Consider the following 15948-nt stretch of genomic DNA (forward strand, 5'->3'; position numbering starts at 1 on the left):
GAGGACACTGATGCTCAGAGCGCCTTCTATAGAGCACTGCTGCTGCTGCTAAGTCGCTTCAGTCGTGTCCGACTCTGTGCGACCCCATAGACGGCAGCCTACCAGGCTCCTCCGTCCCTGGGATTCTCCAGGCAAGAACACTGGAGTGGGTTGCCACTTTCTATAGAGCACAGCTCCATCTGAAAAGCAGCTAGGGGCTGTACCTTGAGGAATGTTCAGAGGGAGGGGCACACCAAGCTAAGGGCCAACCTTTACCTTCCAAGTTAAAATGACAGCTGCTGTGGATGTTTCTAAAGAGCGCCACAAGTAGCCTGAGTACCGAGCATTGCATTTCCACTGTATGGCCACCCAGGCCATTACTGACAGAGAAACCTCTGGGTAGTACTTTAGCAAATTCTAGTACTTTCTGATGATGTAGCATTGTTGTGAGTGACACCAGATTTTAGTACTGCTCAGGGCAGTAGGCAGAGCTGACACAGGTTGCTGGAGTGGTCTGGGCATCAGGGGATAGGGTATTCTCTGGACTGCCACTTCCTCCTTACCAGGTCCAGAAGTGGTAACTGGAATTAGGATATGGTTTAAGTCTCTCTCTCCTCTTTCCCAGGTTAGTAGTCAAATCTGAGTCAATCTCCAGAACCAAACTAAAAGAATGACAAGTGAAGAAGAGCCTTTGTGAAGGATTCTTGTTCTTTGTGAAAAAAAGTTCTTATCAGAACCAGAATTTGACTCAGAATTTAATAATTTTAGGAGCACCGAGTCTTCAAATTATACCCGCTTAGCATGAAAAATATTTAAGTCGGCAGATCAGAGGCTGGTTGAAGCAGGTGCTTCAGTTGTACTATAACAGATAAAGAGGACCAATGGAAATTCTGAGGTCACATTCAGGATGGGCTCAGTATTCATCCGTCTCTGGGGCAGTGACCGAGCCAGGAGCCTCAGGGCCCGGTCCAGGTGTGGTGCGGGAAGGAGAGTCGCTCCGTGGAACGGCTCAGAGCAGCCCACGCCTCTGGGCTGTATTTCTGAGACTTACCTGGGCGGTGGGCATTGACCCGGGATGGGACAACGGAGGTCCTGGAGGAAAAAGCACTCTGAACTCATGGGACAGTCCCCTCTGGATGCGCGTGGCACTGAGGCCTCGCCCCCTCCCCCGCCCTTGCTCTCCGAACGCCCTAGCTTCTGGCCCCGGGGTCTCGGGCGTTAAATGGAAGGAGGCTGCTCGGGTATTGGCCTCGGTGGGCTGCTTCTCAGGAGGCCGGAGTGCGGCCGCGGCCGAGGGCGCCCCCGCCGCCCGCAGCTTGCGGACGCCGCGGCGGGAACAAAGGCGGCACGTGTCTGGGCGGGGCGGCAGGCGGGGTCGCCCCCCGGCCCCGCCCCGGCCCTCCCCACCCGGCGCTCACCACCCGCCCGAGTTCAGCTGCGCGGTTCGCTCGCGACTCTCACGCGGCCGGGCTGCTGCTGGCGCGGCAGCGCCGAGCGGGCGGTGAGCAGTGCGGGGAGGGGGCGGCCCCGCGGGGCGGGGCGGGGCGGTGCTGCGAGTCCGCGCCTCCCGAGTCCGGGTCCTGGATGGGGCGCGGCGAGTAGAGAGGCTCCCGGGGCTCGCGGCCGCGTCGCTGCCCGCACCGCGCGCCGTTCGTGCTGAGCACGGCGGCGGCCCCGGCTCCCGGGTGAGACCAGGCCCGGCCGGCGCGTGGGCCGCGCGCGCGCGCGCCCGAGAGGGAGGCCGCTGAGGTGCGCGCCGGGGCGGGCGCGGGCGCGGCGGCGGCGAAGGCGGCCGAGCGGGGGGCGGGGCCGCGGCGCCTGCAGAACCTTGGACAGAAGCTCCCGAGCCGCCGCCGCCGCCGCCGCCGCGCGCGAGCCCCGCCGAGCCCCGGGACCGCGGCGCTGAGCCGCGGCGCGCACTGCGGAAGGTGCGGAGCGCCGGAGCCACCTGCTCGGTAAGCCTGCCCCTCGGGCCGCCCGCTGCCCCCGGGGGACCGGGGCCGCGGCCGCGCTCGGTGTCGAGGCGGGGTCCCCGGCCGCCTCCGCCGGCGCCCGGGCCCCCGCGCTGCCATCCGGACCGCGGCGGGAGCGGGTGCCGCAGTGAAGAGGCCGGGGTTGCGGCGCGGAGACGCGGGCGGGGCCGTGTCAACCGGGGAAGGCCCCGGGCGCGGGGCCGGGGCCGCCGAGGCCGGGGCGGAGGAGCGCGGCGCGAGCCCCGCCTGATGCTGAGAACCATCTTGTTTTCCCCCCACAGATCCGGAGGGGCGGCACGCGACCTCGGGAGCGCCCCCGCCTCTCCCTGGCCGCCGCGGGCTCGGTGAGCTGCTTCCCTCCAGCCGGTAGGCTGGGCGCGCAGGGGCGCCATGGGCACGGTGCTGTCCCTGTCCCCCAGCTACCGGAAGGCCACGCTGTTTGAGGATGGCGCGGCCACGGTGGGCCACTACACGGCCGTGCAGAACAGCAAGAACGCCAAGGACAAGAACCTGAAGCGGCACTCCATCATCTCCGTGCTGCCTTGGAAAAGGATCGTGGCCGTGTCGGCCAAGAAGAAGAACTCCAAGAAGGTGCAGCCCAACAGCAGTTACCAGAACAACATCACGCACCTCAACAATGAGAACCTGAAGAAGTCGCTGTCGTGCGCCAACCTGTCCACGTTCGCCCAGCCCCCGCCGGCCCAGCCGCCCGCCCCCCCTGCCAGCCAGCTCTCGGGCTCGCAGACCGGGGTCTCCTCGTCCGTCAAGAAGGCCCCGCACCCTGTCGTCAGCTCCGCAGGGACGCCCAAACGGGTCATCGTCCAGGCGTCCACCAGCGAGCTGCTGCGCTGCCTGGGCGAGTTCCTCTGTCGCCGGTGCTACCGCCTGAAGCACCTGTCCCCCACGGACCCTGTGCTCTGGCTGCGCAGCGTGGACCGCTCGCTGCTGCTGCAGGGCTGGCAGGACCAGGGCTTCATCACGCCGGCCAACGTGGTCTTCCTCTACATGCTCTGCCGGGATGTCATCTCCTCCGAGGTGGGTTCCGACCACGAGCTCCAGGCGGTCCTGCTGACCTGCCTGTACCTCTCCTACTCCTACATGGGCAACGAGATCTCCTACCCGCTCAAGCCCTTCCTGGTGGAGAGCTGCAAGGAGGCCTTTTGGGACCGCTGCCTCTCTGTCATCAACCTCATGAGCTCCAAGATGCTGCAGATCAATGCCGACCCCCACTACTTCACACAGGTGTTCTCCGACCTGAAGAACGAGAGCGGCCAGGAGGACAAGAAGCGGCTCCTCCTCGGGCTGGACCGGTGAGTCCGCTAGCCTGCAACATGGCTCAAGGATTCAATTCATTTTTAAAAATTTATTCTTAAATCAGATTTTGTGTACAGTATGTGTCTAGCAAAGCCACCAAGGGCCTCTTCCTTCCCATCTCCCCTCCTTGGGGTTTTCCTCTGCCCTGCCAAGAACTCTGGGCGCTTCTGAACTCCCGAACCTTGTGCAACATTCAGAAGATGTATTCAGAGCCACCCCAGCCCTCGACCTCTCACTCTGGGGAATTGAAAGGACTGACCGGCCTCTGCTACCTGCGCCCTTGCTGGACCAAGGCAGGGAAGGTGGCCCACAGCCAGGCGGCCCAGGGAGGAACTGGAGTTTCTGGTTGGAGGCCCTTTGGTGGCTCCTGTTTTGGGTCGTCTGTTCTCCCAGAGGCTCCTGCAGCCGGCCACCTGGACTGTGCCACACGTGGGCTCAGGAGGCCAAACGCCTGTGGCCCTGGGGACAGCCTCTTCAATCGAGGGGAAGCCAGCCTGGTGCGAAGATCATGTCCTCTAATTTGATCATGCACGACCCTGGTTTGCTCTTTTTTCTTTTTTAGGGAGAAGGGCTTTCCTTTCGTGGAGACGTGGAACCGCCCCCCCGCCCCCCACAACCTCCCCTCCTTCATCCCCCACCCCCAGCCCTGTTGGTAGTATTGGTTAATGAGCTGGTTTGACTCACTTAAGTTCTTTCATTTTGGGTCCCGGCTCCCAAGGGGTGGGGTGATGCCAGGGACAACTCCTTTCTTGGGTGACTTTTCCATTTGAATCATGCAGCTTAGTCACCCCATGGCGAAGGCCAGGGCAGCTGCAGGTGCCCATTGTCAACAGCCTGCCTCCCGGGCAGGTGGGGCTGCCATGCCTGGGACTGAGCCGGTGCCCACCTAAGGGCTCAGGCCCCTGCCGGTGCCCATGACATTTGCCCTGCGGAGCTGCGGGGTGGGGGTGTAATGTCAGGGATCAGGGTGATGTGGTAATGATGCACCCCTCCCCTCACCACCCCCCTGTTGATTTAAAGCTGTTTCCAAACACTTGAGTCTCTTCTGAAGACGAAGCCTTGTCCCGAAAGGCCCAGTGAGACAGCTGGATCTTGGAGACAATTACGAGCCAGGAGCCGAACTCCTGACTGCCTGCTGATTCTCCCGCTGATCATTTGCAGCTGCCAGTTTGGGTCTCCACCTTCAACCCCAGTGGCTGTAAAAACCCATGATGTGTCACTTAATTTTCTTTCTGATTCTCCCAGATCAGTGGCTGGGGACTTGGGAGAGGACCCAGAGAAGGGAGCCAGCCTTCCGTGATCCCTCTGGCTTTGGGGAACAAAGACTGATGTGAAGGCCCACAGAGAATTCTCTCTTCCAGTCTCAACCCCCCAAGGGGGGCTGGAAGGGGAGGCTGGGGGTGGGGGAGGCAGGGGGCTGTTTTACATAGGATTAGCTTCCAGGTGGCTGCCATCTCAGCACAAGCACTACTGAAATTCACATAAAAAAGAGAAAGCTGTGAAACCGAGGTCCCGATTTAATAGGCCCGGCTTCGAGCCTGCGGGCCCCGTGGTGCTCGCGAGAAAGAGGGCCTGCCCCAAGCTGGGAGCACGGGCCTCAGCTGCGCCCGAGGCCCACGCCGAGCTGCTCCTAGGACCGCCGGCCAGATTTACCTGCCGCGGGGCTGCAAGGAGCCCCGCTGCTGCCGGCAGGGACCTCGCACGTAGCGCCTCCTCTCCGCGGGAGTTGCCACACAGCCTGTCTGTGCAGATCCTGCTGCCGTGTGTGACCCGAGGTAGGCGGCGTGGGGGCGTCGGGGTCCTCGGCGGCACGCGAGGGTCGGGGGTGGGTTGGGGTCTGGGGGCTGAGTGTCAAAAGCCGGGACCCGGGGTCTGGAGTTGCTCCTTCTGTGGGCCTTGCTGGGCCTGAAACTGCGGGAAGGTGCACCCGCGGGATTCCAGTTTTGTGTGTTTCCTTCTCTCTCTCCATATTTATTTTTTTAATTTATGGAGGCGGTGCAAATTTCAGGAATGGTTGGGGACTAAAGAAAGAACTCTCTAGTTCCATCCATATGAAGCCTGGCGAGGTCTCTCCTCTTGCACTGGTCATCAGTATTGTGTAAAGAAACTGATATACTTGAGTGTGCAAGCAATGAACCCATTTGACATGCTGCTATGAAGACTACTTTTAGAACAATTAAAAAAAAAAAAGGAAAAAAACTAACCTACAAAAAAAACCCCAACCTTTATTCTTTAATTGTTGCTTTTACAGTGATATTGTGCATGCAAACCAGGAGCATTTTGTGTCTTAAGAAAAATAATCTTAGAACAGATGGCTGTGAAAATTACACTCGTGCACAGAACAAGTCACAGGAATAATAGTTCAGGATTTGGTTTTTCTCTTTTTTCTTGTAAATCCTGAAGGGTTGATATATTCTTTCCATGCAGTTATTAGAACTTAGTTTTGTTCTAGCAGTTGTTAAACTTGCAATGAAAAGGAAATGTGCCATTTTTTTTTCTCACTTGGAACTATTCTTAGCTGTATATTTGAAACTGCTAATTACACACGTGTGATGTATGTTGGTTTTTTAGTGCAATTTCTTCTGTAGCTATTCTTTGACCAAACTGTGGGTATTGTTAATTTATATTTGTCTCATTTTTGTATGTATGCGTAGTGTGTTTGTAAGTATGTGTGGTTTATAATCTGACAAGGTCATGAAGCTCAGTTTGGCTGTAATTTAATTCCCCTCCCTTTATTTTTATTTATTTTTGTACTGTGCTGATTAAATAAAATGCACTGACCATCCATTACACAGACCGTTTTTTGTGGACACATCCTTCAAGAGCAGGCTGGGGGCTCGTTTTTATAAAGGATTCCTGTGCTCAGAACATAATTGGATTGCTGTGGCGGGGAGGGGAGAAGGGCAGGGTTAGGGGAGAAGGCTTAACAATTGTGTTCATGGTTAAGGTGATTAAGAAAGAAGCCCAGGTGAAGTCAACTTGGGTTTCTCCGCGTGGCCAGGGCAGGCAGGAGGTGGTCTCCCAAGGCCCAGGACCTCCGACCAGGGAGGGTTGGGCCCAGGCATGGCCTGGCGAGGGGCTGGGTCCCCGAGTGTGCTGGGCCGGGCTCTGCTTGCAGCCCACTGCCGAGGTCCCCAGGCCAGCAGGAGCGGGCTGGGTCCATGTGGTTCAGCTCCGCCAGCCTAGCTCTGTGCAGGGTTCCAAAAGCGGAAACTCCAGCTCCCAGATAAGCAGCCTCCCCAGCCCCTAGTTTTGGCAAGGCTGGGGCCCCCTACCGGATGCATTGCTGTCGGTCTGTGCTCCCTCTTGCCACCAGCCTGGGCCTTGGAGACCTGGTGTTTTGGCCTCAGTCCTGCCCAGGCTCTGCACCCGCCCGGCTGGAGCTGCCCTGGGCCTTGGGGGCACCTGTACAGGTTGTGCCTTTGAAGTTGGCAGCCTTGCGATAGGGGTGCCTTCTTTGTCTTCTGAGTCAGAAGCCATCGTTGCGAGCTCCGGCCAGTGACCGGGGATCGGGAGCGTCCTCTGGCTGCAGCACCCTGGGGTGCTGGGGCTGTCCCATCTCCCTGCAGAGCCTTGCTTGCTGGCAGCTCACCCATCCCAACCAGAGGGCTTGGGTAGGGGCTGACCAGCTAGCCAGGGTGCGCTCAGGCCTCTCCCTGAGCTGCAGCCCTGAGGATCCGAGCCTTGCCTTTATTCTTTGCGGTCTTGGATTTCAGTAAAGGTGAAAGCAATGCGCTTTCAGTGTGCAGGCCTCAAAACAGTGGAAGAAAGTGTTTGGATTTAACACCACCACCTGGCCCCCTCCTGGCTACTCCTCTCCACAGCGCTCTTCTCACTATTTAATATTTTTCATCAAAAGCCCCAGGCCAACTATCCTGCATTTTTACCTTACTTGTGCTTATTGCTCCTTTCAGCTACAGGATAACAATTGATTTTCTACATGCCCAAATTTCACCATTTTAGATAGTTTTCAACTCAATAAGCAGAATACCTTTAAGAGTAAGATTTAATGCTTTATTGCTCTTGATGATAAATCAAAATATGCTTTAGAAATAAAGTTAATTTAATGGAAAATAGGAATATACGCACCAAACCATAAAACTACATTTAACTAAATCATGAGAAAACACTTCATTGCATACAATCACTGTGTCCCCCCTGCTTTGCCTTTGGCGCCGTGATCACACCCGAAATTCTTTCCTTCAGTGGCCACACACACTGTGACTTCTTGCAGGACATCATGGAAAAGTGCTTGTGGACGGCGCTGGTGCACTGGCCCTCAGCCGGGCGGTGCTGAGCTCCCAAAGGGCCAGGGGCCACACCCCAAAGGCGGGAGGTGGGACTCCAGACTCCCCTCCTCCTCTCCAGCCTCCGAAAGGCACTCGTTTGGCATGTTCTGTTTTGGTGTGTCTAAAACATAACGTCTGCATGTATCTAGTAAAGCAACAAGTTTGGGGAAGTAAGTGGAAAGGAAAGGCGACGTTCCAGTTAAGGAGGACCGATAGCGTCAAGGCAGTTGGCAAAGCTGTGGGTGTTGCTGAATGGGGCCCTGTGCGGGCAGCTAACCAGGCTTGGAGGATGAGAGTGGGTTTCGGAGACCAGGAGGGCAGCAGGGGTCTTGAGCTGTGAATGGTATGGGGCTTGCATGTGCTCGGAGCCCTGGGGGCAGTGGCAGGCCCTGGGTGTGCTGGGCGGGGCTGGGGTGACGAGGTAGGGGGGCGGGGGGGGAGCCCCAGGGGCGAAACAGTGAACGAAAAACCAGATGTCCTTCTTGGATACCCTGCCTGGCTCCGCCTGGGGCGTGGGCTCACTCTCAGCGCCCCCTTAACCACATGGGGTGCCTGAGTCTTGACTCTCTTGAAGGTTCCAGGCTGGGAGGCCCGGGGCTGCCTAGGGGAGTGCGGCATGGTCCTGGGGCGTCTGGAGCACACGTGCGCTCTGCAGGGCAGGGCGGCTGCTCTCCTGGCCTGGGTGGGCATCCTGGCCTGGCCCGCAGTGCCAGGACCCCTGTTCTCTCTCCTGTCGCTCCCCTTCCCCAAGTTCCTCTGGGCCCCGACCCTCCCGCCCCTGGCCTGGTTCTCCACGTGAGTGTGAGGCAGAGGCATTGGAGGGGGAAAACTTCCAGACCCCCGAGTGCTCCCCTTTTATTCTATTTTATTAGTGTTCCTGACACCAGTGTGGGCACAGCGGATGTGGTATCTGGTTAGTAACCCTGCTCCTAACTGCAGAAATAAGTGTAAGACAACCATGGCCTGGGCTGCATGGATAAGTAAGACAATTCCTGGAGCATTCGCCGAGTCGCGCTCTCCGGGCAGAGGGTCAAGGGGCTGGGGGCTGACTCCAAGTGGGACAGACTGCCCGCTGGGTGAGGTGGTTCCTTTGGCCAGGGGCTCCTGGGTTGAGGGGCTGGCTCTCCAGGTGAACCTGCTCACCTGGTGGTCTTGGCGGGCTGCTGGGGAGAGGGGGTCCACGGGGAGCTCTGAGAAGCTCCCTGAACCAGGGTGTGGGGTTGTCATCACCTTGGGGAGGAGGGGGCAGCTGGGCCCAGAGAGAGGGCAGGGCTACCTCCCCACAGCCGTCCCCAACTCCAGGGGCTTGGCTTTGGTTGGAAACAACATTCAGGCCCCACCAGCCCTCCCCTGGCAGGGCCAGTCGCCAGTCACAGGGTCAGGCAGGCCGATCTGACCTGGCATGGGGGTGGCCCTCACTGACAAGAGGGGAGCTCTTTTGGAGGGGCTGCTGCAGGCTGGACAGGACACAGGGTCTTTGATTTGTTGAGGGGACCATGGACAGTTGGGACAGAGGAAGACAGAGATCAAAGGCAGAAGCCAGGCTGGACCTCGGGGAGGAGCTGCAGGGGAGGCAGGGGGCCCCCTCCCAGCCTGGACCCTGGTGAGCGGGCATCTGGCAGTGGCTGGGCGGGCAGCCCCCGTCTCCCTGCGCCTCAATTACCGGGCACGCTGAGGATGAAGCCCGAGCGATTCTTGGTGAAGTCAGGCTGCGGCTGGTTGAGCCGTGTCTCCACGGAGACTGTGCACTTTTTCCCGTGCAGGCTGCACTGGACGGGGTTGGTGACGTTGACTTGAAGGTGGCGCTTCTCACTGGAACAACCAAAAAAAAGACAGGCAGTTAGCAGGCGGCCGGGGGTTGGGAGGAGTCTCCTGGGCCACACAGGTGCCCCCTGGGCTGGGCACAGAGAGAGGGAGGATGGGAGAGGTGGCGCTTGGCTACAGGCCGGAACCAAAGTCATAGGGGAGCCAGGGCCCAGCTCCCGAGAACCCACACGTGGGGCAGAACAGAGTACGGAGCTGCAGCGGAGCCGTGGCCACCACCCTCGGGCCTGAGGCCAAGGACCAGGGCCTGGGCTTTAGATGTCAGCTGGGGGATGTCGCGGCAAGGGGCTCTGATGTGATCATCAGTTCTTTCTGATGGCAAAGAGAGCCCCAGGGGTGCTGCGTCCAGGGGTAAATGGAGACTCTTCCCTACCCATGGTCCCCGACAAGAGAAATGCCTTCCGTGAGTCCTGGCTCGGCCTTGCCTGTTGTGGGTCCAGCTGTGAGAACCAGTCTGATGCCAGCGGCCCTGGGGTGGGGGGTGCTGCTCCCACATGGGGCGGCTCTGTGGCTGGCCACGTGGCAGGAAGAGTGAGCCGCGCTTCCACCCGTATGGCTGGCTGCTTGTGCGTGTTCCCCAGCCTGGGGGCCACGTGGCCCTCCTGGCCCAGCCGGGGTGCCGGGTGGGGAGGCTGTGCACCTGCTAGCTAGATGCAGTACCCATCCTCTGGCGCCTTGAGACATACTAAGTGCACTTCCGATGCCACTTACGTAAGAGCTGGGAGACCTGGCAGCCGGCACATCTCACCCTGCGCCTGTGCCTCGCTGGCTTTCTCGGTGCTGGGAGGTCTGGACGGGCTGGCCCAGCTCCCTGTGCTGTGACAGCCTTCGATTCCCCCGGGGCGCTCTTGGGTGTGGTCAGGTTGGGATCCCTGGGAGGTGGCTGCTCTTGGCGTTGGACAGGGGATGCCAAGGGTCCACCTGGATGGGAGGCCAGGCCAAGGCTGGCACAACTGCATGTCCGCCCAGCCTGGCCCAGGGGAGAGGGAGGTGCTTTCCAGGCACATGCTGGGCTTGCGTGACACCATCACTCAGACCCTTTACTCTGCAAGAAGAACACCCGTGGGCAGTGGCACTCTCAGCCTCTGAGTGCCTGGGACACCAGGCTGGTCTTTGCCGGAGCACTGAGTGGGCAGCCGTGGCCGTGTTCTTAGGGGCTTTCCTCATGGCTGTTTCCTACCAGCTTTCTTGTTCAACGTGTTGTTGAAGCAGAAAATGGACACAGAAGAGAACCATTGTTATCTCTCATGGGCATTAGGTATCTGCTGCTTAATGTCTTGTCCGCTGCAGCTAAAACCTTGGCTTAGATGGCTATTTTTAACCAGGCTTGGGCATAAAAATAGCAGAGCCCACTGGGGGCAGTGACTCGGGCACCTCTTCATTCCTGCGGGAGCCAGGTTGCTTGTCCATGGTCTTGGTAAGGGGTCCTTGGACCCTCTGGACCGAGCAAAGCCCCAGCACTGCAGCCCTGCTTGCAGTTGGAGATGGTCTGAGTTCCTGCCTGTCTTTGTAGGGCCACTGAGGGGTTTGGGCAGAAGAGAGGGTGTTGAGTAGTTACATGTGTTGAAGGCAGGAAGAAGAACCAGCTTTCTGGTCTGAAGAGCTAGGCAGCTAAGCAACCCCCAGCTGATGCCATCTGCACTGCCATCAACAGACAACAAAGTAAGGTAATATGGATTGCGTCTGACTTGTAGAGGAAGCAGACAGAATTACCACACAACCCAGCAATTCCACTTCTGGATATATAGCCAAAAGAAGTGAAAACAGGTGTTCAAACAAAAACTTGTACAGGAATGTTTATAGCAGCCTTATTTACAGTAATGCAGAATAAACTTAGGATACAATTCATCTATTTATGGTAAAAAAAAAAAAATCTCTTCAGATAGTGGGCACAGAGAGAACACACTTCAATATAATAAAGGCCGTATATATGGCAAGCCCACAACTAACATCAAACTCAGTGGTGAAAAGCTGAAAGCACATTCTCTAAGATCAGGAGCAAGACAAGAGTGCCCACTCTGGACACTTATTCAACGTAGTTTTGAAAGTCCTAGCCACAGCAATTAGAGGAGAGTGAACATACTGCCCAAGGCAATCTACACACTCAGTGCAATCCCAGTTAAATTACCAATGGCATGTTTCACAGAACTAGAACAAGAATTTTTAAAATTTGGGTTTCCCTGTGGCTCAGCAGTAAAGAATCCACCTGCAGTGCAGGAGATGTGGGTTCAGTCCCTGCATTGGGAAGATCCCCTGGAGGAGGGAATGGCAACTCACTCCAGTATTCTTGCCTAGAAAGTCCCATGGACAGAGGAACCTGGTGGGCTACATTCCATGGGGCTGCAGAGTTGGACATGACTGAGCACTCAAAAAAAATTTTTTTTTAAAAGATGTATGGAAACACAAAACCCCCTGAATAACCAAAACAATCTTGAGAAAGAAGAATGGAGCTGGAGGAATCGCCCTCCTTGACTTCAGACTATACTACAAAGCTACAGTTATCAAAACAACATGGTACTGGCATAAAAACAGACATGGATCAGTGGAACAGGAGAGAAGGCCCAGAAATAAACCCACATACTTATGGTCAATTAATCCATGACAAAGGAGGTAAGAATATAATGGAGAAGAGAGTCTCTTCAATAAGTGGTGCTGGAAAAACTGGACAGATACATGTAAAAGAATGAAATTAGAACATAACACTATATACAGAAATAAACTCAAAATGAATTAAAGACCTAAAGGTAAGACCAGATACTATAAAACTCCTAACATATGGCCAGGAGTGGGATTTTAGGGTCACAGGGTAACTCTATAGTTTTTTAAAGGAACCTCCACTGTCCATTATAGTGGCTATACCAATTTACAATCCCACCAAGAGTGTAGGAGGGTTTCCTTTTCTCCACACCCTCTCCAGCATTATAATATTTGTAGATTTTTTGAAGATGGCTATTCTGACTGGTGTGAAGTGATACCTCATTATAGTTTTGATTTACATTTCTCTAAAAATTAGCAACGTTTAACATCTTTTCATGTGCCTTCTGGCCATCTGTATGTCTTCTTTGAAGAAATGTCTATTTGGGTCTTCTGCCCATTTTTGATTGGGTTGTTTATTGTTTTGGTATTAAGCTCTATGAGCTGTTTGTATATTTTTGAAATTAATCCCTTTTTGGTAGCATTATTTGAAGATATTTTCTCCCTTTCTGTAGGCTGTCTTTTCTTTTTGTCTATGGTTTCCTTTGATGTACAAAAGCTTTTAGGTTTAATTAGGTCCCATTTGTTTATTTTTGTTTTTATTTCCATTACTCTAGGAGACAGATCCTAAAAGATACTGCTACAATTTAGGTCAAAGAGTGTTCTGCCTATGTTTTCCTCTAGGAGTTTTATAGCATCATCCCACTCTTGGACATCTATCTGGAAAACACCATAATTCAAAAACATACATGAACCCCAGTTCACTGAAGCACTGTTCATATGGAAGCAACCTGTATGTCCATTGACAGATGAATGGATAAGTAAGATGTGGTACATATATACAGTGGAATGTTACTCAGCTGTAAAAAAGAATGAAATAATGCCACTTGCAGCAATATGGATGGGTATAGAGATTATACTAAGTGAAGTAAGTCAGAGAAAGACAAATATATGCTATCACTTATGTATGTAATCCAAAACTTGGTACAAAGTTTAAAATCTTATTTACAAAACAGAAATTGACACACAGACATAGAAAACAAACGTATGGTTCCCAAAGGGGACAGAGGGGAGGGGGAGAGAGAAATTAGAAGACTGGGATTAATATAGACACACTACTATACACAAAGTAAATAAGCAACAAGGACCTTCCATATAGCACAGGGAACCATATTCAATATCTTGTAATAAACTATGATGAAAAATAATCTGAAAAATAATACATATATAACTGAATCATTTTGCTGTACACTAGAAACTAACACAACATTGTAAATTAGCTATACTTCAATAATTAAAAGGTAGAAATAACCCAAACATCTATCAACTGATGAAGGGACAAACAAATGGGGTCCAATGAAATAATATTTAGCCATAAAAAGAATGAAGTAATGATGCCTGCTACAACACGGATGAACCTTGTTAAGCTAGACAGAAAAAGCTACATGTTGTATAATTCCACTCGTATGAAATGTCCAGAATAAGCAAGTTCATAGAGACAGAAAACAGAAGAGTTGGGGTATTTCCTTTGATGAAAATATTCTGGAACTAGTCAGTAGTGATGGGTGTACAACATTGAATGTACTAATTGTGACTAATGGTAAATTTTAAGTTAGGGCTATTTTACCCCAATTTTTTTTTTTTTTTAAAGTGGGTTTATCTAAAGGAAATGTAAGAACTTGTCCTGAAACCATGTTTTTTTTTTCTCAGCATTTTAAGCTCAAACCAATATGGTTTTAAGGCCAGCAAGGGGTTTCTTTTGTTTACCTTGAAGACAGACCAGCGCAGGAGGGTCCAAAAGGCAACATAGGGAGTGGATTCTCGGCAGGTGGGTGTCAAGTGACATCTCCTGCTGGAGCCTCACCACACTGGAAATCTTCGTGGAACCAGCACCCCCTCCTTAGTTTTTAAAGAAAAGAGAGCAGATTTGCTAGCTGCCGGTGACAGCTGTGATAGAGGCGGCTGGCTGGGAGGGGGAGGGGCTTTCCTCCCCGTCTTCTGTTACAGGATTTAATGGCTCAGCAAACTGTGGAATTCGGGGACTTTCATCTCGTTTCATCTGTTCCAAACCATCATTGCAGACAAATGGCCTTGATCAAGTTACTTTGCTTCCGATTCCTCCAGTCCTGTGCTCATCAGAGAAATCCATGGGTCAACACAAGACCAGATCCGCGGGCATCCCTTGCAGCCGTGCATTAAGTGTGGCAGCGCCAGTGTCTCCAGGGGCTGAACCAGCCCAGAACTTGTCCCCTGCTGTCCAGACCCCTGGTCAGCAGAAGACTCTTGCCCTGCCCCCAGCAGCCTGGGAACTTGAGCCACCTTCTCTCTCTCTTTAAAAAAAAAAAAAAATTATTTATTTTGTCTGTGCTAGGTCTTCGTTGCTGCGAGAGGGCTTTCCCTAGTTGCAGTGAGTGGGGGGCTACTCATTGTGGTGGCTGCTCTTGTTGCAGAGCACGGGCTCTAGGCGCATGGGCTTCAGTAGTTGTGGTGAAAAGGCTTAGTTGTCTCTCAGCATGTGAGATATTCTTGGACCAGGGATCAAACCCACGTCCCCTGCATTGGCAGGTGGATTCTTATCCACTGGACTACCAGGGAAGTCCTGCCCTCTGTTCTTGCAGGCATTCCCTGCTGGAGCTCTAACACGTGCACTTGAAAGGGAACTGGGATGCGAGTGAGGTGAAGTGCAGTGGGCTGATGCACGGATCCTCTGGGGGAGTGGCCAGCAGTTCCAGAGACTTCGGGGCTAACGCAATGATCTCTGTGTTTGGTCACAGGATGTGGTGGGAGGAAGCTTGCCTTGTACCAAGCACAGGCAGGTCGTAAATAGATGCTTTTCCCAGCGGTGAGACACCTAGTGTTTCACAATAAACCTTAGATTCACCAGGACAGGCTGCCCTTCACCTGAATGCCTCCGGGACACAGTGCAGGGTCTCCAGCTCCCAGGGAGGACAATGGCCCGCTCGTGTCTGTGGCTGCTCCCTATGTGTTTCGCTTTCTGCAGGAAGGAAGTCCTTTGACATGAGTCCTTCTGCTCATGTCAAACCACAGAGGGCCGCTCTTTCAAAATCCTGCTTTAGGAAATGCTACTTCTGTTTTTGTCAGGGTCGAACGGACACTTCGACCACGGTCCCTCCTTGAGTGAGTCTGAGAATCCAAGCGCCCAGGCAGTCTTGAGTGGGGGTGTCACATCTCCTGGCCTGCTGGGTCCTCTCTGGGTTTGTGGCTGGTGAGGGATGGGGGACCACACCATTTTAAAAAGTTTTTTTAACTTATTTGGCTGCATTGGGTCTTAGTTGCAGTACACGGACTCTGTAGTTACTCCAAGGCTTGTGGGATCTTATTTTCCTGACCAGGGATGGAACCTGCATCCTCCAAACTGCAAGGTGGATTCTTAACCACTGGACCACCAGGGAAGTCCCGTGACACCATTGGGACTAAGTCACTAATGGTTCTGGGCAGGCAGTGTGTCCTGAGGACCCCATGCAGCCTGCGTTTGCCGCCTCCACACTATCTAACGATAGGCTCCCAGTCTGGTGGGCAGAACCCTTGTGACCTGGCCTGTGGCCCTGACACCTCCCCTCCAGGCAGGGACACCCTCCCCTACGGCTCTCCTCTCTTGGCCTCATCACCCATCTCTTCCCCACCCACTCTCCTTCTCTTGGTGGAGATTTACCAAGCACCCATGATGGGCTGGGCTCTGTCCAGAGAAAGCGAACATAAAGAGGGTAGGATGCAAGCCCCGACTTCAAGGCACCCATTCTTTTTCTTTTTAAAAAAAATTTTTCTCTTGTATGTGTGTGTGTGTGGTCGCTCAGTCATGTCTGACTCTTTGCGACTCTTTGGACTGTAGTCTGCCAGTACAGCCAGTTAACAAT

General features: G+C 54.2%; 2 protein-coding genes across 10 annotated transcripts in view; one reads left to right on the plus strand and one right to left on the minus strand.

Annotated features, from left to right (window-relative positions):
- The first annotated feature begins 919 nt into the window (after positions 1–919).
- Positions 920–14429, plus strand: CDK5R1 (cyclin dependent kinase 5 regulatory subunit 1). 5 transcript variants are annotated; one of them, XM_081579809.1, is made up of 4 exons: positions 1396–1934; positions 2234–3262; positions 13784–13901; positions 14155–14429. In XM_081579809.1, exons 2-3 carry the CDS (start codon positions 2343–2345, stop codon positions 13881–13883), a joined length of 1020 nt encoding a protein of 339 aa, XP_081435935.1. In that variant the 5' UTR covers positions 1396–1934; positions 2234–2342; the 3' UTR covers positions 13884–13901; positions 14155–14429. The 5 variants fall into 5 exon arrangements, with proteins under 5 accessions (XP_081435938.1, XP_081435935.1, XP_081435934.1 ...); XM_081579808.1 differs by having other exon boundaries at positions 1396–1480; XM_081579812.1 differs by lacking the exons at positions 1396–1934; positions 13784–13901; positions 14155–14429 and adding an exon at positions 920–951 and having other exon boundaries at positions 2234–5465.
- The window catches only part of MYO1D (myosin ID), a 357962-nt gene continuing 349280 nt past the window's right edge, over positions 7267–15948 (minus strand). For 2 of the 5 annotated variants that reach the window (XM_081579798.1, XM_081579801.1), the window contains 2 exons: positions 9219–9367; positions 7267–8718 (listed from right to left, as the gene is read on the minus strand). In XM_081579798.1, the coding sequence (XP_081435924.1) occupies positions 8411–8718; positions 9219–9367 (457 nt within the window). In that variant the 3' untranslated portion in view covers positions 7267–8410. Of the gene's footprint in view, positions 8719–8923; positions 9368–15948 lie in introns of those variants that run through there. The other 3 variants (XM_081579799.1, XM_081579802.1, XM_081579800.1) reach the window with 2 other exon arrangements.

The sequence above is a fragment of the Giraffa tippelskirchi genome, chromosome 3 (genome assembly GCF_054371585.1).
Source record: "Giraffa tippelskirchi isolate mGirTip1 chromosome 3, T2T-mGirTip1v1.2.pri, whole genome shotgun sequence".
Classification (NCBI taxonomy): Eukaryota; Metazoa; Chordata; class Mammalia; order Artiodactyla; family Giraffidae; genus Giraffa; species Giraffa tippelskirchi.

Coding starts and splice junctions, on each gene's coding strand:
- CDK5R1 (XM_081579809.1), top strand. CDS start 2,343: ATGGGCACGGTGCTGTCCCTGTCCCCCAGCTACCGGAAGGCCACGCTG. Junction 3,263..13,783: donor CTCCTCCTCGGGCTGGACCG/GTGAGTCCGCTA, acceptor TTTTTTTCTCAG/CATTTTAAGCTCAAACCAAT.